At 35.6% G+C, this 21,869-nt stretch overlaps 3 protein-coding genes, 1 long non-coding RNA gene and 4 pseudogenes across 6 annotated transcripts; 6 read left to right on the top strand and 2 right to left on the bottom strand.

Moving 5' to 3' along the window:
* The first annotated feature begins 587 nt into the window (after positions 1 to 587).
* Positions 588 to 706, top strand: LOC114319504 (small nucleolar RNA U19; annotated as a pseudogene).
* Positions 707 to 911: 205 nt separating this feature from the next.
* Positions 912 to 1,028, top strand: LOC114319455 (small nucleolar RNA U19; annotated as a pseudogene).
* Positions 1,029 to 1,949: 921 nt separating this feature from the next.
* On the top strand, positions 1,950 to 2,071 carry LOC114291277 (small nucleolar RNA U19; annotated as a pseudogene).
* A 2,513-nt stretch (positions 2,072 to 4,584) lies between these two features.
* LOC114291262 (malate dehydrogenase, chloroplastic) lies at positions 4,585 to 7,676 on the top strand. Of its 2 annotated transcripts, none has more exons than XM_028235323.2 (2): positions 4,585 to 4,821; positions 6,206 to 7,676. In XM_028235323.2, exon 2 carries the CDS (start codon positions 6,214 to 6,216, stop codon positions 7,450 to 7,452), a length of 1,239 nt encoding a protein of 412 aa, XP_028091124.2. In that variant the 5' UTR covers positions 4,585 to 4,821; positions 6,206 to 6,213; the 3' UTR covers positions 7,453 to 7,676. The 2 variants fall into 2 exon arrangements, with proteins under 2 accessions (XP_028091124.2, XP_082771801.1); XM_082915675.1 differs by lacking the exon at positions 4,585 to 4,821 and adding an exon at positions 5,668 to 6,077.
* A 375-nt stretch (positions 7,677 to 8,051) lies between these two features.
* On the bottom strand, positions 8,052 to 10,716 carry LOC114291260 (pentatricopeptide repeat-containing protein At3g47530 pseudogene; annotated as a pseudogene).
* Positions 10,717 to 12,266: 1,550 nt separating this feature from the next.
* On the bottom strand, positions 12,267 to 13,785 carry LOC114291274 (protein RKD2-like). The gene is made up of 2 exons (XM_082913068.1): positions 13,429 to 13,785; positions 12,267 to 12,679 (listed from the first exon to the last, which is right to left on the bottom strand). The coding sequence occupies exons 1-2, from the start codon at positions 13,783 to 13,785 to the stop codon at positions 12,338 to 12,340; spliced, it is 699 nt and encodes a 232-aa protein (XP_082769194.1). The 3' UTR covers positions 12,267 to 12,337.
* An 876-nt stretch (positions 13,786 to 14,661) lies between these two features.
* LOC145819081 (uncharacterized) lies at positions 14,662 to 17,086 on the top strand. The gene is made up of 8 exons (XM_082913067.1): positions 14,662 to 15,058; positions 15,337 to 15,435; positions 15,999 to 16,070; positions 16,221 to 16,292; positions 16,395 to 16,466; positions 16,560 to 16,631; positions 16,769 to 16,834; positions 16,942 to 17,086. The coding sequence occupies exons 2-8, from the start codon at positions 15,371 to 15,373 to the stop codon at positions 17,084 to 17,086; spliced, it is 564 nt and encodes a 187-aa protein (XP_082769193.1). The 5' UTR covers positions 14,662 to 15,058; positions 15,337 to 15,370.
* A 299-nt stretch (positions 17,087 to 17,385) lies between these two features.
* Positions 17,386 to 21,441, top strand: LOC145820344 (uncharacterized). 2 transcript variants are annotated; one of them, XR_014361649.1, is made up of 4 exons: positions 17,386 to 18,335; positions 18,757 to 19,730; positions 20,801 to 20,905; positions 21,144 to 21,441. It is a non-coding gene; the product is annotated as an uncharacterized LOC145820344 (long non-coding RNA). The 2 variants fall into 2 exon arrangements; XR_014361648.1 differs by having other exon boundaries at positions 18,006 to 19,730.
* The last annotated feature ends 428 nt before the right edge of the window (positions 21,442 to 21,869 follow it).

The following is a 21,869-nucleotide window of genomic DNA, read 5'->3' as shown; positions in this document are numbered from 1 at the left end:
CTAAAACCTCAGAACGAGCACCATATGCAATATCACCGAGTGCTCAATCGGTGATGTCCGAGTCTTAAGGTCGATCAAAAATGGGGTGTCTACAGGCAGTACGCATACCAGGTCTGCTGAATACATGCCGTGTACGACAAATACATTTTGGTACGGCGAGGTGATTTTTTTTTTTTTGTTGCAGCTGTTAGAATTTATTGTAACCTTTATTATTGTTTTTTCAATTTTGAAAATATTAAGTAATTATTTTCAACACTCTTTATCCACGAGTCATGGTTTTGCTCTCTCTTTTGCATCCTGTTTTAGACAATCAAAAAAGAAAAAAAAAAAAGAAGAATTATATAACTTTTTAGACAAGTTGTTCTCTTTTCAGTTTTGATATTGAGACTTTGATTTGTATGTTGGACGTTTAACTATAATTTAATTAAAAAAATTGATGTACCCAACCGTACCTGCACCCTACTTTTTAAATAATTTTTCATATTGATGTACCTGTATCCGTATCCGTATCCACACCTGTGCTTCATAGGTGGTACCCCAAATTGCCTCTTTGAGTAGCCATATGAATGACTTTATAAGGTTTCATAGCTTGGCTTAGTTAGGGGGCATAAATTAATTCAAACCCAAATCTGGGTCTTCAACTGAGGCGTTTTTTAGGGGACTTCCTGTTTTACAGTAATTGTCCTCCAAGCAGCCTTGGACATTTCCCTTCTCTTCTCTATATGTATATGTGTGTGTGCATATGTATACCTAGACATATAGAATAAGATTTGTATATATAGATATAGAGGTTAAAATTTAATATTGAATAATGGAGCAAGGATTTTTAGGGTTTTCTCTTTCCAGTTAAATGTGGAGTTGAAAATTACTTCTTTGAGTAGCCATATGAATGATTTTAATAAGGTTTCATAGCTTGGCTTAGTTAGGGGGCATAAATTGATTTGGACCCAAATCTGGTCTTCAGCTAAGGCCTTTTTGAGGGGACTCTGTTTCACCATCAGTTGTCCTCTAAGCCACCTTGGACATTTTCTTTCTTCTCTTTCTCTATGTATATGTGTATGTGTACATATATACCTAGACATATAGAGCAAGATTTATATATATATGCACTAAAATTGCCTCCCGAATAACTGGATGGAGCGAGGATTTGTATTGTTTTCTGCGCTTTTTGAGTGGCCATATGAATGACTTTATTGGGTTTCATAGCTTGGCTTAGTTATGGGGCATAAACTAATTCATACCCAAATTTGGTTCTGCTAACTAAGGCTTTTTTGAGGAGATGCTATGGTAGCGTTTGGTAAAGTTTAGAATTATGATTTGATAATAGAGTTGTATTTTGAGTTTGTAAGTTTTGGAATTATGAGTTGAGTGTGGAAAATTTGTTTGGTTATGAGTTTTGAATTGAGTTTGAAATGAATGATGTGACATATGATATTTGGTTAAAAAACTTACAACTCATAATCAAACACACAACCTAAAATTCTATTCAAAACTCATAAAAAAATTTTTAAAAATTCCAAAGATATTTTTTATTTAAAATATAAAAATAATAGGTGCAAAAAAAAAAACGAACACTGTTCCGATCAACCGGCCGGACATCCGGGGGGACATCCCGGTAGATGACCGGGTAGATGAGTTTTCAAACACAGGTGTGGAAATGATTTTTGAAACGCGGAACCAAATGTCGCATTCAAATCAATGGGTGGAATTATGATTTGAGAGACCCACCAAACACAACCTATGTTTTCCTCCAAACAACCTCGGCAATTTCTCTTCTCTTTCTGTATGTGTGTGTGTGTGTGCAAGATCTATAGAGATATATAGGTTAAACTTGCCTCCCAAGTAACTCAATGGAGCAAGGATTTGTATGGTTCTATCTTTTCTGTTTAATGTTATGCTGCATATTGCCTCTTTGAGTAGCCATATGAGTTACTTTATAGGGTTTCATAGCTTGGTTTAGTTAGGGGGCATAAACTAATTCAGACCCAAATTTGGGTCTTCAACTAAGGCCTTTTTGAGGGGACTCTATGTTTCACCACCATATTGTCCTCTAAAACAGACTTGGACATTTCCCTCTTATCTTTTCATATTTAGATGTGTGCATGTGTACATATATATACCTAGGCATATAGAACAAGGTTTACATAGATATATAGGTTAAAATTGCCTCTCGAATAACTGGACGGAACATGTATACATAGTTGTCGTTCAGTTCAGACAAAGGCACAAAATGAGAGAGAGACTCTCTCCAAATTAATTTGAGGATAAAGAACTGTTCCATGTCTCTATTCCTTTCCTAGATTGCTTCGGATATATATATTTTCATCTGTGAAAAGTTTTTTCTTACTATATTTATTGTTGAACAATTGTAAAGGATACTTTATGCATTCAATATCAAAATGATTTCTTCCTCTACATTATATGCATCAGTGAGAAATACATAGATTGGACTGGCCAATACTATAGTACTGTGATGCTTATTGATAGTAATGAAGCTTATTGGAGGCATTTTCATAAGCCTTTAAGGCTGTCTCCCCCATTTACTCCTGTTTTTACTCAGATTTGAGTAAAAGCTTCATTTGATATATGATGCTCCAACAGTCAAACTCAGATTTGAGTAATTGCTTGGCGAGTGTTATGATTGTTAAATTTTGAAGTGGACATGTCACCACCACAAAGTTGTCTTTAGAAATTCGAGTAAAATAAGTCTCTTGATTTGAGTTAAAAATTGAGTATAACAAGTTTAAGTAAATGTTGGAGAGAGTTGTTTAAAGGTTTTACTCAAATTTAAATTTGATCTGGGTAGATGCATTTTACTCAAATCATGACTTTAGTTCAAATTTGAGTTAAAAACAGTCTAAACCAGTCTTGGTATTTCTCTCAAACCCTTACTGAATTAGGTTTCTCATTTTTCACCCACATGAAGGGAGAACTTTTTGCAAGCTCAAATCCTAACAGTAATATTTGGTGACATGCCAACATTATTTAATTACCCGTGTACCACCCCAGATGCTTTAACTGAAATTATAAAACTTATGTGACTTCAATTCTAGAACTGTTCTAGAAACAGCTCTGACATAGGATACTCGTGTGGTTTCTTTATGGTTATGATGTCTAATTCTCTATAAATTATTTCCCTAACTAAATTCCCATTTTTTGCTTTCATGTGATGATCAAATTATCATTTCTTAAACTTGTATAATGTTTGTTTTCTGCCTTTTGTGATTCATTTCATTTGAATGCATTTGAAATAGAGTTATTCTTTTTATTTATTTTTTTCTGTTTTGGTAGTTGTCTTTATCTTGCCCCATCCCATTAGTTTCATTTTCTTATCCTTTTTTTTATTGTTTGTAACATCTTTACATTTGAGGTTCAGTATGTGTTTTTGCAATAATTTAAACTGATTAAATAAGATTCTTTAGTTCAAGTTGTCGGTCAGTAGTTTGACACTTTTGACTTATTAAGTTTGGTTTTTTTAATTACTGAGTTCTAAATTCTAATGACTGGCATGGTAGCTGCATATGTGCTCTTTGCACCGTTTTTTCTATTCCTTATGTTTTGTTTTAATTTCCATTTTCATTATGCTTTTCTCTTATTGTTGGAGCTGCAAAACAGGTTCAATTCTTTTGTTTATCTATATGAGTCTCCCCCCTTTTTACCTAAATGAACTTGAAATTTTCTGTGTAAGTGTCACTAAAGTCTTTTCTATTGTAACTGATTCCCGTGTCTTTGATTCCTATCCCTAACTTTGGTATGTGGCTTATATAATAATCTATCCATTATTTCTTGATTTGTATAATTATTTAGTAGCTTATGTTTTCTCTTGCGACCTTCATGTGGGAATCAGAATTCTATGCTTCCAAGGTGAAGCATGCTTTCAATGTTTTAGGTTTTGATATTTTTTATTACCTATTGAATGCTTTTATTGCCAATGATATATTGATTTGTTTGTTTAAAATCTGATGCTTCGAGTTTCTAACCTTGGAATATTGTATCATCTATGTTAGCTGTAAATGGGTGTGTGATATACATTTGTGAACTTCAACTTATATGCAAATGGAACTGGAGGTTTCAGTACCTTGACTCATTATTTTGTTACACATTATTTCAGTATCAGTCTCTTGTCTAATTCTGATTGTTACAAGGCCACTGTTTATTTGCAATTCACACTTGGGCATATCAAATATTGTATGGTTATGAACTGGAGTATTACAAATTGTGATTTTTTTTAATCCAGCTTCATTAATTATAAAGCCTGTGAACCAATGGTGAACATGTTTGCATGTTTAAGTATGCTCAGGTGGTGTTATTCTTATTAGGGCTGGGCATAGGGTTATCCGACCGTCCAAACCGCTCTATCCGATCTGATCCGCACATGTATAGGCGGTTTCGCAAATACATTAGGGTAGGGTGCGGTTTAATTTTTAGCTGATTTTCGGGTTGCGGACGGGTTGCGGGTTTAAACCGCACCCGCCCAACCCGCCCGCATTAACAATTTTTTTTTTTAAATATTTCAAATTTGGATCGTCCTTTTTTTTGGGTGAATAATCTGGACCGTTCGACTTTTCATCTTCATCTTCATCTTCATCTTCATCTACACCCAAACAAACAAAAACCCTAATGAATCTAATCTCTCAAACTCAAAACACAGCGCAGCTCTCACTCTCTCTCATCTCATCAGTCTCTCTCTCGTTTTTCATCTAGACCGATCAACCTCGCAAGAGATCAACTTTCTCTCATCGCAAGATCGACCGATCAACCTCACTCTCTCATCGCACCAATCGACCTTATAAGATTGAATCTTTCTCCAGCAACACTTATGTATGCGTCTCTCTCTCTCTCTCTTTCCCTGATCTCTGATTTATTGTGGGCATTCAGATCTATGTCTCTCTGACTCTGTTTTTTTTGTTCATCAAATGAATCAATGGCTATTGTGTAAATTCTTGATCTAGGAAGAAAAGAGGTTCTGAAGTGTTGTTAGGTCTGTAAAAACATGAATCTTGAGATTGTGATTTTCATACACTGTAAAAACATGAATCCTCTGATACTAGTTCTGGCTATAGCTGCTGGAAGCAGACATCTATAATTCCAAATCTTGAATTTGAATGCTTTAATACTGATATTCATGAAGATTTGTATAAGCTTATTAAAATAAGAAGAATATTTCTTATTAACTGTTTCTTGAAACCTGAACACCGGTGTATTTGCTTCTTTTCTTGTGGTTTATGGGTAACCAAACAGACCATGGATAAGTTTGGGAGATGTTATTTGATTGGTCAGTAAAAGGGTGCTGAAGAAATAATGTCATTTTTATTAGTTTCTTGAAAATGATGGCACATGCTTGTTATTCAAAACCAACTAAAAATAAATATAGAAATAAATGAAAAAAAAAAAATTTTGGCCTTTAATTTCTTTTGTTTATTATCTTTAGATTTTGCTTTTGCCTACAATTTGAGTCCAATTTGTTTCTAAGTGTGTTTACTTTTTCCTTATCTATTATTTGGTGGAAAGCCTGAGGGAATTTGATTTGTTCCCTTGCTTTGTTTGATTTCATAAAACCGATTGGGAAAAGAAATTAAAAATTCAAATTTAAGATTTAAGATTTCCTTATTATTGAAGACCTTAGAAAACCTCAATCCTCTCTCAAATAACTCTAATGGTAATCTTTTATATAGCTAAGTATTTTAACAGAACATAACTAAGTAGAACCTATAATGCAAAATTTCCGTTCCACTTATTCTCTCTAATTTCCACAAAGAGATTATGAAACTGATTTTGTGTGTGTGCGCATTTATTTTTATTTTTCTAATTTTTTAAAACTATTTCCTTGACCAACTTCAATCCGAGACAGTAAAACATCAGCCTAGGATCATCAACTTGCAGGTAAAGACTCTCTTTAAAGGAAAAAATTCAAACTGCAAACCGCCTGCAAATTCGCAAACTCTACCCGCACAAACCGCAAACTGCACTGCGGGCGGTTGCGGTTTGACTTTTCTCCAAACCGCATAGGTGCGGGCGGGTCAAAACCGAACCGCAAACCGTACGAATCCGATCCGTGAACACCCCTAATTCTTATGGTGAACCACAAAGGATCAACTATTATGAATTTATGTTGAATCTCGGCCAGTTTAGCTTAGCCTATTAAATTCTGATATCTGGTCAAATACTCTACATACAAGACACTGATATTCTTCTTGCTTGACAGAGTGCAAGATGGCAGCAACATCCGCAACTACATTTTCAGTCAGATCAACTATGTCCGTAGGCTCCAAAGTGAGCCCAATTTCACAACCAAAGGCTTTTGGTGTGAGATACAACTCCAAGAATTGTGTCAAGAGCTTCAGTGGTCTCAAGGCAGCAACTTCCGGAAGCTGTGAATCAGACTCATCCTTCTTGGGCAAGGAAAGCAGTGCAGCTCTTAGAGACTTCTGCACACCAAAAGCTCAGAAACAACATCAGAGATCTTGGAAGAACCCTCAACCACAGGCATCTTACAAAGTGGCAGTTCTTGGAGCAGCTGGGGGGATCGGTCAGCCGCTAGCACTTTTGATCAAAATGTCCCCATTAGTTTCAAATCTTCACCTTTACGATATAGCAAATGTCAAGGGAGTTGCTGCTGATCTCAGTCACTGCAACACTCCGTCTCAAGTTTTGGACTTCACAGGAGCTTCTGAGTTGGCCAATTGTCTCAAAGGTGTTAATGCGGTTGTCATCCCCGCTGGAGTTCCTAGGAAACCAAGTATGACCCGTGATGACCTCTTCAACATCAACGCCAACATAGTGAAGACCTTGGTTGAGGCTGTTGCTGATAACTGCCCTGATGCCTTCATCTACATCATCAGCAATCCAGTTAACTCTACGGTTCCCATTGCAGCAGAAGTTTTGAAGCAGAAGGGTGTTTATGATCCGAAGAAGCTCTTTGGTGTCACTACTCTAGATGTTGTGAGGGCAAACACATTTGTCGCTCAGAAGAAGAATTTGAAGCTTATTGATGTTGATGTCCCAGTTGTGGGTGGACATGCCGGAATTACTATTCTACCCCTGCTGTCAAAGACAAAGCCCTATGTTAGTTTCACAGATGATGAAATATACGAGCTAACTGTGAGGATCCAAAATGCTGGGACAGAAGTTGTGGAAGCAAAGGCCGGTGCAAGGTCTGCTACCCTGTCGATAGCATATGCGGCTGCAAGATTTGTGGAGTCCTCTCTCCATGCTCTTGATGGAGATAGCGATGTCTATGAGTGTTATTTCATCGAGTCTGATCTGACTGAGCTTCCATTCTTTGCATCAAGGGTCAAGCTAGGAAAGAAAGGGATTGAGGCAGTGATTTCTTCGGACTTCCAAGGATTGACAGAGTATGAGCGAAAGGCTCTGGAAGCCCTCAAGCTGGAACTAAAGTCCAGCATTGAGAAGGGTATCGGGTTTGCACAGAAGCAAACGGTGGCTGCATAATAGTTGAATAGCTGAAACCACCCCAAAGAAAGAAGAATAACACTGTAGCAGAGATCAAATGTTGTTAAATCCATCGTTAACGTGGGTATATTTCAGTTTTGTAGACAACTTGCGAAGTTTTTTTGCATTTACTGTTTTGTTGTGTTAAAGTACTTTTGTTAAAAAGAAACGAGGAGTGGGTACACTAGAAGTGTTGTAAAACTTCAATAAAACTTTGGTTCTTATCCGCGACGCGCAGTACTTGGATTGTTTACCAATAACTTCGTTGATGCATTATAACACCGATAATCTTGATGATATCAGTGGAAGAAATCTTTTATTTCCCTCTACAGGTTGCTTTCTACTTTCAATCAAGTGATGTGCTTTTTCTTTTTCAATTTTTTTAATTATTGTGTTTCATAAGTTTACAAATGGGGTTTAAGTTTTTGAATTCTTTGTCGTAAGCTTTTCAAGATGATGAACCCAATTTAGCTGAAGACCTGTTCACTTCCTGTATTAGATTGGTGATTTTACTTTGTCCTCAGTTCTTGTGGCATTACTTGGGTAGGCAAGCAGTGGTCAAATTCTCCAGATTGGGGAAAGCGTACACACGCACAATATTGATGAGGGTCACAGGAAACATAAATAAAATTGAAAAATGAGAAAAAAAAAATTGACATGACATTTGCCAACATAATCCAAATACAAACTCCCTTCCTACAATTGTCAACAAAGCCAAGGCAAACCATTTCTTATCTGATTGAGGAATGAGACCAACATAACATTAAACTTGCATGATTAAAAAATTTTAAGACTTGCAAATCCAGATGACACCCGACATGTTTGGCACTCAAAATATTCCACTGGATGGATGATCTGGGCTACCTTCAGCGGTATCAAAGGTCTACGGACAGAAACAAGGCAGCAACCGATGATAAGCTCCACTTTATGAACCTACATACTCCATCAATTCACAATTTGGTGTCTACAGATCCTCTTGTATTTACCATTGCCTGGAAATTGAATTACTTCTCTGTATACTTTAGACAATATATTTTTGTGATTGCCTGCCTCAGATAATTATCCCATAAGATCCATTGGGCTTCCAAACACTCGATAATAATGAAAGTTCATTTGCATCAACAAACTGCCTGGGTGGAAGGAGCAATCTTGCCAGGGTAGTTCAATATGTTTCCCTTTAGTGTTTCTCTGGCACCTAGATCAGAGGCCCGGGTAACAAACCCAAAAGCGAGTGCTGTCTCAAATCCACACGAAAATCCCTTTTCTACTAATAGTCATTGCAGGAGCAGCGCCCTTCTCAAAAATGATGAAACCTGGTACGATCTCTAATAATAACCTCACGATTATAAACCCCAGAAAGCACTTTTGCAAAATTGTGGCAATCAACACAAGTCCGGAGATTTTTCGCCACTCTAATTGTCATACCCGGTGGAGTTGCAAGAATGCCAAAAGCAATGGCCAACTTCTCACAGTGATAAGATAGTATAGTTTCCTTTTTGCTAGCACCCAAATTATGCAACTCAGATGTTACTTCAGCGATATAACCGCCAATTTTCAGTTGCAGTCCAATCTCATCCAACATCTCATAAATCTCATTATTTCGTGGATGTGAAATATCATCGACAACAAACTCATGTACTACTCCTTTCAATTCAACTGTACTACATCCTGGTGTGGTTTGGATTCCTTTCTCTTTCATCAATTTTCTCACTTCTATCACTTTCCCCAATCGTCAACAGAAGAATAAATATTCAACAACAGAATATAATCCCCTGCTTCTTGTGCTTTGAGTTCAATCCAATGTTCAATAATGTGTTCTCCGAGGGTAACGTGACAGTGAATCCTACAAGCTCCAAGCAAAGTCCTCCACATTGTAGCATCTGGCTTAACAGCCATCGAAAGAATAAGATCATAGGCCTGGTTAAGCAAACTAGCACGACCCAAGAGGTCAACCATGCAACCATAATGATGGACATTAGGCATTATCCTAAATTCTTTACTCATAGAATTGAAAAACATCCAACCTTCATCAACAAGCCCAGAGTGACTACAAGTAGAAAGAACCCATGTAAACGTTTGATCATCAGGCACAACACCCATTCTCTGCATCTTCCTAAATGCTTCAATAGCTTCTTTTCCATGTCCATTACTTGCTAAACCCGAAATCATTGCACTCCAAGAAACCACATCTTTATTAGGCATGCCCTTAAACACCTCATAAGCCTTATCAACACATCCACATCGTGAATACATTGCTATAAGAGAATTGCACAGATTGAGAGCATTTCCATATCCATGTTCTCGAATAAAACTATGAACCCGCTCGCCAAATTCCAACGCACCTAAATTGGCACAAGCCTGAAGTACAAACAAACAAGTAACATCATCAGGTTGAGAACCACACCGCGAGCTCTGCATCGTATCAAACACACCCAAAGCGTCCCGTGTTCGACCATTACGAGTGTAGCAAGAAATCAAGACATTCCAAGCAACAGTATCTCTGTGAGACATTTCATCAAACACCTTACAAGCATCATCACACTTCTGACAAATTGAATACAAGTCCATCAGAGTAGTCATCAAAAGACTATCAGATTGGTGCCCATCACTCAAAATCTTAGCATGAACTTGCAAACCACGCAATAACGAATTCATTCTAATACAAGACTTGGTTACAAAGGAAGAAGATAATGGGTCAGGGCTTATACCATTTCGTCGCATTTCTCGGTAAAATTTGAAGCTTTCCTCAGGAGAATTACTCAATGAGTAAGCTCTGATCATTGTGTTGTAATGAGAGATATTGGGTTTCGGAATTTAAGAGAAAAATCGAAGGGAATAGCTCAGATTGCGGGACGGAGAGAGAGCGATGTGGGTCAAGAAGGCGAAAGAAATAGTGGGGGATTGAAGGAGAGATGTTCGGAGGAGATGGGCATGGATTTGAACCAAATGGGTGTTTCTTGAACATGATTTTATGAGCAAAATCAATGATTTTTCTCTGTGGGAAGATGTGGAGAGGTGTTGGGTATGGTGAGAGTGTTGTTGCAGTGCTTCTTCGGAGGTGGGTTGGTGAAGGTGAAAGCGAGAAGATGATGATAAGAAGAGACGAGGAAAGAGATGGAAATGAAAATTGAAGTGAGAGAGAGGAGAAGGGTGTGAGCGAAGGAGATGTAAAATTGCTCTCATTGACTGACACTCTATTTTTGCATCTCAGTCGACTCTCGAATCATAATATAACTTTCGGCATTGATTCCAAACATTGGAACAAACAACACTTGCACTTCTTTTTCTCAAGTGAAATTACAAATGGTTTTGATTTATTTTGGAGAGCCTTTAATCTTTACCATAAAAAAAATTAACTCGATTTTATAATTGTGATATTTTTATTTTATTATAATTTTTTCTGAAAAAATAAATTTTTAAAAAAATGATTGGTTTATTTCAAAAATATATGATATTGGATCAAACTAATTGTTTTCATGAATTATATAAATTGATGATTTTATAAAATGAATAATTTAAATCATCAAAATAAGATCTATGGTGAACTCTACAAGCCCCTCAAGTTGTATCAAGTTGAGATATGAATGTTAGAGAAGTCCAACCCATTACAAATAAGTTTTGGAAATTTTTTTAAGGATATATTAGACTGTTCTCATTAATGTTTAGAGAAAATATAAGTAGTATAATAAATTTGACATAATTATACTAACCACAATTTTAGTAACTAAAGAAATGAAAACTAATACAAATAGGATAAAGACATAATGATAAACAAAGTAAAAAGTACATTTTAGTGTAAAAGAGATAATCTTATTTTTTTCATCAATTTGACTAGTGAATTATGGATATGAATTATAACTTTAAAGAAACTTAATGTAATTATGTTAAATTTGTAAAATTATTATATTTTTTTTATCTAAATCTTAAGAAAGGTAAAATAAATAAAATCGTTGACATTTTTTTTTTATTTAAATTGCAAGACCTGATATTTAAAATTCATGAAATTTGAGTTTTTCAAGACCATTTTGCCCCCTCTCTTCCTTCTCTTTGTCAAGACCCTAATAAGATTTCCTCCAACAAATTCCTTACCACCCCTCATCACCACCTTTCTTCCCACCATAACCCTCAACCCCCTTCCCTACCCTACTTTGTTGCCGCCGCCGCCACCCATCCCTGCCAGTTCCTTCCCTTCCCTTCTCTCCTTACCTTGCAACCCCCTCTCTCGAAATCCTAATGATCACAATCACCCCTTGTGTACTCCTTGCATGTTTGATCTCTTTGTGGCCTGGTGTGAGTGAAAACATACACAAGTGTACGGATGCATATGTTAATTCGATTTAGTGCAAGTGCAAACTATGTAGGGTTGATACACTGGTCACTTTTCTTGAGATGTACAATAGCATTTGTTAAGATGGGTGTTTGATTTTTACACTGGTCAAGAGATGGATGATTTGGTTTGGCTTTTGCTAGTGGTGTGGATGAATGGTGGGGTGAGAAATTTAAATTATCTTTTTCAAAATATTATAAAACTAAGTGATAGTTATTGATAAGAAAGAATTCTTCTTGCAAACTAATCATAGATGTCACCAAAAACAAATATTGAAGCAACCACTGTATTTCACTAATCTTGAAGTTGGCATATTAAACAGACCATAGGGCATAGGGAAAAAAGAAAAAGAAAAAACAAACAAGATCTAACATATCATAAAAAACAAAAGTCACAAAAAATTGACAGCAAAATTTGTCATCAAAGCAAACAGGTTCAGTGAGGCCCAATTCACTTTAAGAAAAAGCATTGACAATGTAAATTGGTGACAAGTTCCGAGACAATTTTTCCTTATCTCTAGATTTTTCTTCCATTAAAAAAGAAGAAAAAAGTTCAAATTTAGAACATTACATTAGAAGAAAAATAATCGGACCAAAGTGACTTCATCACTTCTTGTTCTTCATTATTCCTAGTCCCATAATCAGTGGTGGTGACTTCTGTACTTGGATGGTTGGTGATGGAAGAAGAAGAAGAAAAAGAAGGAGAGTCCATCTCGATCAAATTCATCGTCCCCATGAGCTTCCTCTTCTTGTAGTTAGCCTTGAAACAAGCTTGCCTGAGCCTCTTCGTTCCATCCTCAAGTTGCATATCTGGATCCTCCTCCATCATCTTCATCTCTTGTTCCAATATCTCTATGGCTTCCCTCAAATTTCCCTCTGCCCCCTCTCCTTTATCCATTTCCTGCACAACATCATCATTTGTATCTATATATTCGCGACTCTATATAAGTCAATATATATACTAGTGCTGGCTGCAAACGCGATACTTATTTTACAACTAAATTTTGAACGATTGATGAATGATAAAGATGAGTTTAACTTGTCAAAAGACCTATATTCCGGGTCACTAAAACAAATTTTACAGTACCGCAGTAACTTAATATTGCTCCTGCATAATCAAATAAATTTGTTAACGAAAATCTACAACACACACGATGGATGTAAATGTTCAATTCATACTAATAGTGAAATACAACTCTGAAAAATTTTGAGCATGCAAAGAAAAAACAAAAAAAGAAAAAGAGATGATTTCAGGTTATTTTTAAATAAAGATTTATTAATTACAAAAAGATACACAAGTGACTTAAAATAATTAGGATTTCAAATTGTTTAATATTTTTTAGATAAAAATGTTTTAAAATGGTGAAACCAAAATTGAAATAAATGATATATATTTTAAAATTTGTTTAGTATATATATACCCTTTTGTGACACTTGGGTGTTTGTCACAATTTTTTCCTACTCTCAAATTGTTATAAATTCTTTTGTATAACTCCCTTCATATACCCACAAGAGCAATTATGAATAGATATAAAGAGTAATTCACAACCACTTAGAAAGATTGACACACACCTGATCTTTTCAATTACACACGAAATGTGCGAACCCATCGAGTAAATAGAAAGCAAACACCAAAGAAGAGTAATATACCTGAACATTCTTGATTACGGTTTGGAGGCTTATCAACTTCCTATGAGGCCAGCGACGAATACCCAATTCCCTACACCTTTTCTTCAACAGTGTCAACCAAACATTGAGTTCCTTTGCTGCTTGTGTTATGGGCAGGTAGAAGTACTTTGAGATTGTCTTTCTTGACAACATCTTTGATGAACTGTTGTTGTTGTTGTTGTTGTTGTTGTTGTTGTTACTCTTCTCTTCTCTGCTGCACCTTTTAACCTTCTTGGTCGTCTCTTCAACAGTAGTTTCCACACCATTCTCACTTAAAAGCAATGGCTGTTGATTCTGTGGCTCCCCAAATCCAACAGTAATAGTAGTAGAACTACTCATTATTTCTTGATTCCAAATTTCAATCCCATAATTTTCATAACCAAACAAGAAATCTTCTGAAACAATAGTTACCCAAAAGCTATCACAATCAAGAAAAGCTAGTACAACGAGAAAAGAGGAAGTAGTATATATTGACTAACCTCACTAAAAGAAAAATGAGTTTTGGCGACGAAATATTTAACGACGTTTTTTAAACGTCGCTTTTTTTAAAATCAAAACGGCGCCGTTTCAATAACAAAGGCGTTTGAAAACGCCTTCGAATGTCCTATCTCCCTCTCTCTCTCTCTTAAATGCGCGAGCGGTGAATATAAAATGTAATACATATTTTGTAGCCCTAATCTCACTTACTCAGTCTTTCTCTCGCGCTCTATCTCTCTCTCTCTCTCTCTCTCTCTCTAAGCCGTCTCAACGGATCGATTCATCTCTCGCTGTAGCCCTAATTGAAGTTCTCTCTCTCGATTCATCTCTAAACCCTATCTTTCTCACAGATTCATCTTTGAGATTCAAAGCGATTTCCATTTCGAAGCTCCATCGTCTGCACCGGCTCGATTTCTCTGATTCGATTTCATCTGACTCTGTAATTTCGATTTCGATTTCGATTTCGAAGCCCCATCGCCACCACCATCTGCACCGCTACGCCATCTGCACCAGCGAGGTATCGATCTCTCTCTCTCTCTCTCTCTCTCTCTCTTAAGCTCTTCCTTCCCATCTCTCTCGATTTGGTTATTGAAATTGTAAGCAAGAAACTACAAGTTGATTTGTGTCTGAACACATCCTTTTCTTCTTTTCTTCACTCTCTGCTTCGTTGAACTAGATTTAAGTATTTGCTTCAAGTCCAGATGAGAGAGAGAGAGAGAGAGAGAGAGAGAGAGGAGTTGATTTGTATCTATGTTTCGGAAAAACTTTTATATAATAATTTCACATTTGATTAATCCTTAACTTATCCTCTGTACATGTTCATGGGATTTTCAATGCTTTACTTGCCCCTCGCTATACGGGTTCCACGGTAATCCATTCTATTTCATGTTCATAGTTGTTTCACAAAGTTGGTTTTCAATTTCAAACTTAGGTTGCTTGTTTATGCTAAAACAGTCCTTCCTTTTATTTGAAGTCCTATTCTGTTGCAGCACTTTTGATTCTTGTGGATTGGTTTTATTTATTGAAGGTTGAGTTCATTCCAAAATTTAGTGTGAGGGCAATCTGGCAGAGATGGCGTGAATCATATCTGAAAGATGGGACTAAGGCGGATGATGCTATAATTGTGTTTACGGGAGTAAGTCGAGTATTTTATGGTATGAATTAAAATACTATGTTCTGTGTGGTTCAGTGATTGTTGTTTATATTTGCCAATTTTCTCACTACCTATGGCCCAGTTTGGGACTCTGTTTTTAAGGGTTTTTCTGTTTGGTTTTTTCTCATAAGGGAACACTTGGGACAAATTAATATTTTATTTAAAAAAACTATGAAGCATTTATGGCCCATAATGTGTTGATTCCAGATTTCATAGGATTGTCATAATGTTATTGTTGTAATGCTTTTTGCAATATGTAGGTTCCAACTATGTATACTCGATTGATACAAGGTTATGAAGCAATGGATCCAGAATTACAAGAGGCTTCTGCCTCAGCTGCGAACAAGTTGCGTCTCATGGTAATCATCTTGCAACACTTTCTTTCTCAGAAAATTTTGACCAAATTCCAATAGCCAAGACTACTGTGTGTGGAGAGGGGTAACACGTGACAATGTTACCTTCAATGTCATTGCACTGTATGTGTTTCCCTTCCCTTTGTTAACACTTCATTACCTAACATTTCTTTTTCTTTTCTTTTTTTTAAGTCTACAAGACTTTACTTCCTTTCATAGTGGTTCAATTCAACTATGGTTATGAAATCACATACTATTATTCTTGTCAGTTTTGATGTCCTTGGCGTTTTCTCTTTTGGGCTTCATGGTGTTCAAAATGTTGACTTTTTGGTTGGTTATTCGAACGTTGTAGCAATCTCTTTGGTTTAAATCTTGATGGGGAAATCTCACCTGCGATTGGCGACCTTAAAAGTCTGCTCTCTATGTATAATTTCTTCACTTGTATTGTATCCCCCCTTCTTTCTTCTCTATTTGTCATTGTATTTGTACTAAATTCTTTCTGTACAGTACATCAACTTTAATGGGTTTTTATTTTGGAAATGATTGTAATTGCACTGTCTTTTGAATAGTGATATGAGAGGAAATCACCTCTCAGGACAGATCCCCGATGAAATTGGTGACTGCTCCTCTTCGAAAAGCTTGTAAGTGTTTTATATTTTTGGAGACAATAATTCAGTTTTGCCACTAGTCTGCAGCATTTGAAGCTCACGCTCACTGACTTTTATATTACTCTCTGGTGATATCCATTTTATCTACTATACACCAATTGATATGAAATCTGTTATTGTTAGGGACCTATCATTCAATGAGTTATATGGGGACATACTGTTTTCAGTTTCAGAGTTGAAACAACTAGAACACCTGTAAGTCTCTAGACAACCTCATGTTCATGTTTAGTCCCTTACGGCGCTAATTCTGTCTTGTATAATTTTTTTTCTTCCCTTCTTTGGAATGGGTCTCCCCAGAATTTTGAAAAACAATCAGTTAATTGGTCCAATTCCCTCAACCTTGTCCCAAATTCCAAATTTAAAACTCTTGTAAGTCCTCTTTCTCCATTCTCTTCTCATTTAATTTCTATCTAATTTTAGAATGATGACTGAGATGAATATGTTTCAATATATTTATTCTAGAGACCTTGCACAGAATAAACTGAGTGGGGAAATACCTAGGCTTATATACTGGAATAAAATTTTGCAATATCTGTGAGTATACTTCTCCTTCCATTTTCTCAGTTATCTTTTCCATATTGGCATTTTTATGATTTCTTATGTTTTTCACATTGTGAGTCGGAATTCTTACGAATTTGTGCCTATGTATGTTTTTATTCTTAACTTAAAAGAGGTTTGCAACGGAACAATTTGGTTGGTACTCTCTCTCCTGACATGTGTCAGTTGACAAGGTTTTGGTACTTTTAAGTTGTTGATCACTTCATTCTATTTCTTATTGCTCCTTGTGTTTTCTGTATCTTGGGTCATTTTGTGATATATTTTACCATTTTGCTTCAACATGCAGTGATGTAAGAAATAATAGTTTGATTGGTAGCATCCCTCAGAACATAGGCAATTGCACCGCCTTCCAGGTCTTGCATGTATACCATCTAATGCAATTGCGACAAATTCTGGATAAATGCTACTATGTCCAGTCCAAGAATGTTTAATCACTTTTGATTGGTTGGGACTTGTTTAATCACTTTTAATTCATACATACATATATACTCTTTGTTGTTGGAGCACATAATGTTATTGTAGACCTTTTTACTTGTCTCCATGTGAAAAGGTGATGATGGAGGATGAATATCACTGGATACTGGCTTGGTCTCAAATCAATTCTTTTGTTATTAATCGGTATATGAATTTATCAAATCTGCAGCTTTTGGGCGAACTTAACCTGTGAGGTTTGAGAGCAGATGGTGATGACGGTATGTCAACTGAAATTTCAATAAACTTGGCAGTATTGTTCCATGCAGATCATTATCTTCTCTTTGACTTCCCTGGCCAAGTAGAATTATTTATTAGAGATACCTAGTCATTTTTGCTCATTCCACATAGGCTGTTGACTTGGCTCCACAACCAGCCTCAAGATAAATAAATAAATTGAAGCAGGGGGGTTAGTATATTGATATATATGCTACATAAAATTTTGAAACTTATCTAATGATAGTTGATAATATCTGAAGAAAAAAAAATATGAAAAAAATGAGTGTCATTATTTCCTCTCTTAAGATAAAAAATTAATAAAGAAATGAAAGTTACATACCAATATTTTTAATAAAGAAATGACAATTTGTAGTTGGTATAAGCTATCAAGCTAAATTTAGAAAATTGAATTTCAAAATTACATAACAAGATAATCTGAAGTGAACTTTGAACAAACTCACAAATAGTTTGATTCAATTTACAATGTAGCTGTTCAAGTGTTGGCATTTGGTTTGTTTTGCTTATGGTCACTTTTTTAAAAGGAGAGGTATTTATAGTTGATTTAACATATTTTAATCTTGTTGGCAACAAAGTCTTGCTTCATGTCAAATGTTGTCAAGTAACGTATTTTCAATTTTTTATTTTTATTTGTCTTATTTCTAGTGTGAATTGACTCTCTCTCTCTCTCTCTCTCTCTCTCTCTCTCTTCTTTTTTTTCTTTTTTCTTTTTAGATGATCATTGCAATTTACAACTGAAAATTCTTAGATGGGTGAGGTTTGTAAATTGAGGCAGCAGTATTAGCTCTCAATATACCACATATATACTCTTGACTTGATCTCTGCTTGCTTCTCACCAAGTATGGATTTTTTCAATTTCCTTCTCCACCGTCCCTTGTCCTAAATGTCCTTTCTACCACATGAAGATGCCAGAGAGACCTAATCATATGGTAGAGAGGGAATTTGGGATAGTGAGACAAGAAAAGGCAACAGGTAATCCTCAGCCCACTCCCTGCCTTTTTTGCTCTATGGCACAGTAATTTCCTTCTCTACTTTGTGTACTACTACATGCTATGCAGACATTGCATTATATGATAGCAACAAAATTGTCTTTCATGCTTGTTCTTTCATTGTCACGATAACACTTCTATGAGCATCTAGTGTTGAATTGTTGCTGATGTAGAACGTTTAGAGAACAGTATACATTCACCTAATGTATGATTACTTTGATGTTAGTTAAACATAACTCTATGCTTCATATCGTTACACATTATCTACATCAGAATTGATCATGCATATTTTTGGCTCAAATTATTAATCATGTTCAATTCTAAACTTTAAGTAGTCTTAATTAGAACTGAAGTTCCACTTGTAGTGACTCTAACCAGTATAGTTGATGGGTGTCATGCTTCAGGCTCTTGATCTAACTGTGGATCTGAGTGCCGCCAGTGCTGCTGCTGAAGAATGAATGAATGAATGAACTTTTTGGGTCACACATCCATCCCACAAGAACAGAGAGAATAGAGTTCAAAAGAACATTCCCTTTCCATGATGAAATTCTTTTGAATGCAAATGATAGCAGTCCTTAGAAACACATTCTGCACTTTCTCCACAAAAGACTTTTATTTATCATTCAATATTACAAGAAGAGATTCTTTTTTCTGGATTATACATTGGATTATTCAAGTATGGCTAAACTTTTCTAAGGGAGTAGCAACGGTCAAGAAAAAAACTAGAGGTACAGAAGATGCATTTGGCCATTGTTTGTTCCACGCACAATATGCTTTTGTCACTTTAATTTTCATCCTCCCTTCTTTGTGATTGGCTATATGAATGCATTTTTTCTGTTTTTACTATATGTGTTCAGCATCTGAGAATGCTTTCAAAGGAATTCTGACCAGTCTTCCCAAGGCAGGAGGTGGTGAGTTTGGAAAGTTCTATAGCATACCAGCACTGAATAATCCAAGGATTGAAGAGTTAGTGCATTGAAGAGTTCTGCATTTTGGTTTTTTATTAGAACATGATAATTTTTCTAATAATTGTTCATAACCTCTAACATTGTAGGCCTATCTAGAAGCTTCCCATTATTTTTATTTCTAGGTTTTTCTTTTCTTTTTTTTTTGGTTTTTGTTTATCACAATTTTTTTGTTAGCTCCAGCATCTACAGAAAAATTTCTGTACTTGCGCTAACTTGTAGGAATTAAAGTCAATTTATTCCATTGTTAGTTTATTTTATATTGTGAGCATGTGGTTGTGATTTATTCCATTTTCTTTTTTCTTTCTGCCACTATTCAGCCTTGGGAGGAAAGATTGAAGAGTGAACATGAGCAAGGAACACTTGTCCACCTTTCAAATTTGGATCCAGAATATACTTCAGGAGAAGCGGAGGTAATGTCCGTATTATTTGGCAAGATCGATATATTGTGCATGACTCCTGTGTCAGTTTTCTTTCGCAATTTTTATTGCACATCTAGATTTCTACAATGCTTCAATTAAGGGTGGGTGAATTTATCATCATTATTATTGCAATCATATAGTAGGTGTTCTTTTGAAATTATGGAGAATATTCTTTTGGGAAAAGTACTTTTAGTTTCACATTTTTGGTCTAGACATGGTCAAATGACCCCAATTTGGCAGAAATGCAAAATCTACAGATTGTTCCCGCTTGATCTCCAATAATGTTTAATTTATTCCGCATATGGCTCTCCCTACAATCATTGAGTGACATTAAGTGGAGAGTAAATCAAGTTTTGTTTTATTTTTTTTGTTTTTATCATAGCTGATGACTACTAATGATGTACTTTGGGGTACCTAATGAAGTTCAAATACAAGACCTACATACTACATTTCTAAAACATATTCTTGCCATGGGATCATAAGCACCTTAAACAATATACTGTGACCCCCCACCCCATAGCACACAAATAGTCTCTACTTTCTTTACTGTCTCTATCAATTTTGAAAAATGTAGGTAATTCCAAATAAGGGGAACAAAATGTACTTAGTTCCCCTCAAACCTGTTCATTCTTAATCTCATACTTCCCAAATGTTCAACTTCCACAGCTATGTCATCAACAACTCATTTCACAAGGCCTCTAGTGGGATATAATATTGTTATGAACAAGTAGCAACAATAAAGGCATAGAAGACGTTTTTTTTTTTTTAAAATTCTGTCTCTTGATTCCTTGTTTGGCTAATGTGAATAAGATTCATTTACCATAAGTTAACATCTTGACAGCTCTTGATTCTTTGGCAAATCTGGATATATTTTGATGGTTTAGACTCTTTGTGGAAGAAGGGAGGCATTTCTTTTTTCTTTTTTCTTTTTTTGACATTTTTGCCAAAGAATGTCAAAAAGGTGGGAGTTTTTTTTTCTGTTCATTTTTTTTTTTTGGTTTTATTATGCTTTATGATACAAAAAATAATATGAAATTGGGGTTTGCATGTATGAGTTCCAGATACAATATGGATCAATTGGCTGGGCTGTAGGTGTGACTCTTGGATATGCACTGGCTGCACGGAATAAGCGAGTGATTGCTTCCATTGGTGATGGTAGCTTCCAGGTGATTATGCATACATTTCAATCCTCATTGTATATAATATAGTTTTGATTTTTGTAAATTCTCCTAATCTTATGAATACTGTATTGGATATACTTCCTACGTTGATGTTTGTATATCTTCATCTTATGTCACCTAGCATGCACAATATGAAGGATTATAAGCTTAAGGGATTGCAGTAATGGGATTTACTGCTCTGAATTTGTCCTTGTTAACACCTATTTTGGTGAATGCTTGGCAGGTGACAGCACAAGATGTGTCAACAATGCTGAGATGTGAACAGAGGACCATCATCTTCCTTGTAGAACCCGAGAATTTTTGTTTCTTAGTGGATGCTTTCATAGTACTTGCATGTATAATTAGTTTGAATTTTGTGCCGATTTGTTTTGTAATAATTTTTAACTTACCACTAGGCACTAGTTTAACTTTATTTCATCTCGGAATTGAAATATTTTTGCATATTGAGAAACATGAATTGATCTAGTATTATGTTTACCTAAATTTAATCAATATATTATATATTTTTCATCTTTATAAAAGGTTTTTTTTTTTAGTTAAATCTCACAGAACTAGCACAATTTTTTTTTAAAATTTTTTTTAATAAAAAAATGAAGCTACAACGGCGTTTTAAAACGTCACTATAGAATACCAACAGTTATATTTTTTAAATAGAAAAGATCTATCACGACGTTTTTAAAACGTCGTTAAATGTGGAGTGACGTCATTGTATCATTATTAAGCACATTTAGCGGCGTTTTAAAAAACGCCGCCTATACTGATATAGCGACGCTTTTAAAGCGTCATAAAGTTACAGCGACGGCCGCATCTTCGGCGTTTGGTACTAAACGTCACAAAAACAATTAGCGGCGTTTTTGATACCTATGGCGGCGTTTTTTAAACGCCACTAAAAACTCAATTTCCAGCAGTGCCTTGAGGTTAGATTGGACTTGGGCTGGGTACAAGAATA

Source organism: Camellia sinensis, chromosome 2, assembly GCF_055761805.1.
Source record: "Camellia sinensis isolate YWXY chromosome 2, ASM5576180v1, whole genome shotgun sequence".
Taxonomy (NCBI): domain Eukaryota; kingdom Viridiplantae; phylum Streptophyta; class Magnoliopsida; order Ericales; family Theaceae; genus Camellia; species Camellia sinensis.
The sequence above is the reverse complement of the archived record's forward strand: the minus strand, read 5'-3'. Positions and strand labels throughout refer to the sequence as shown.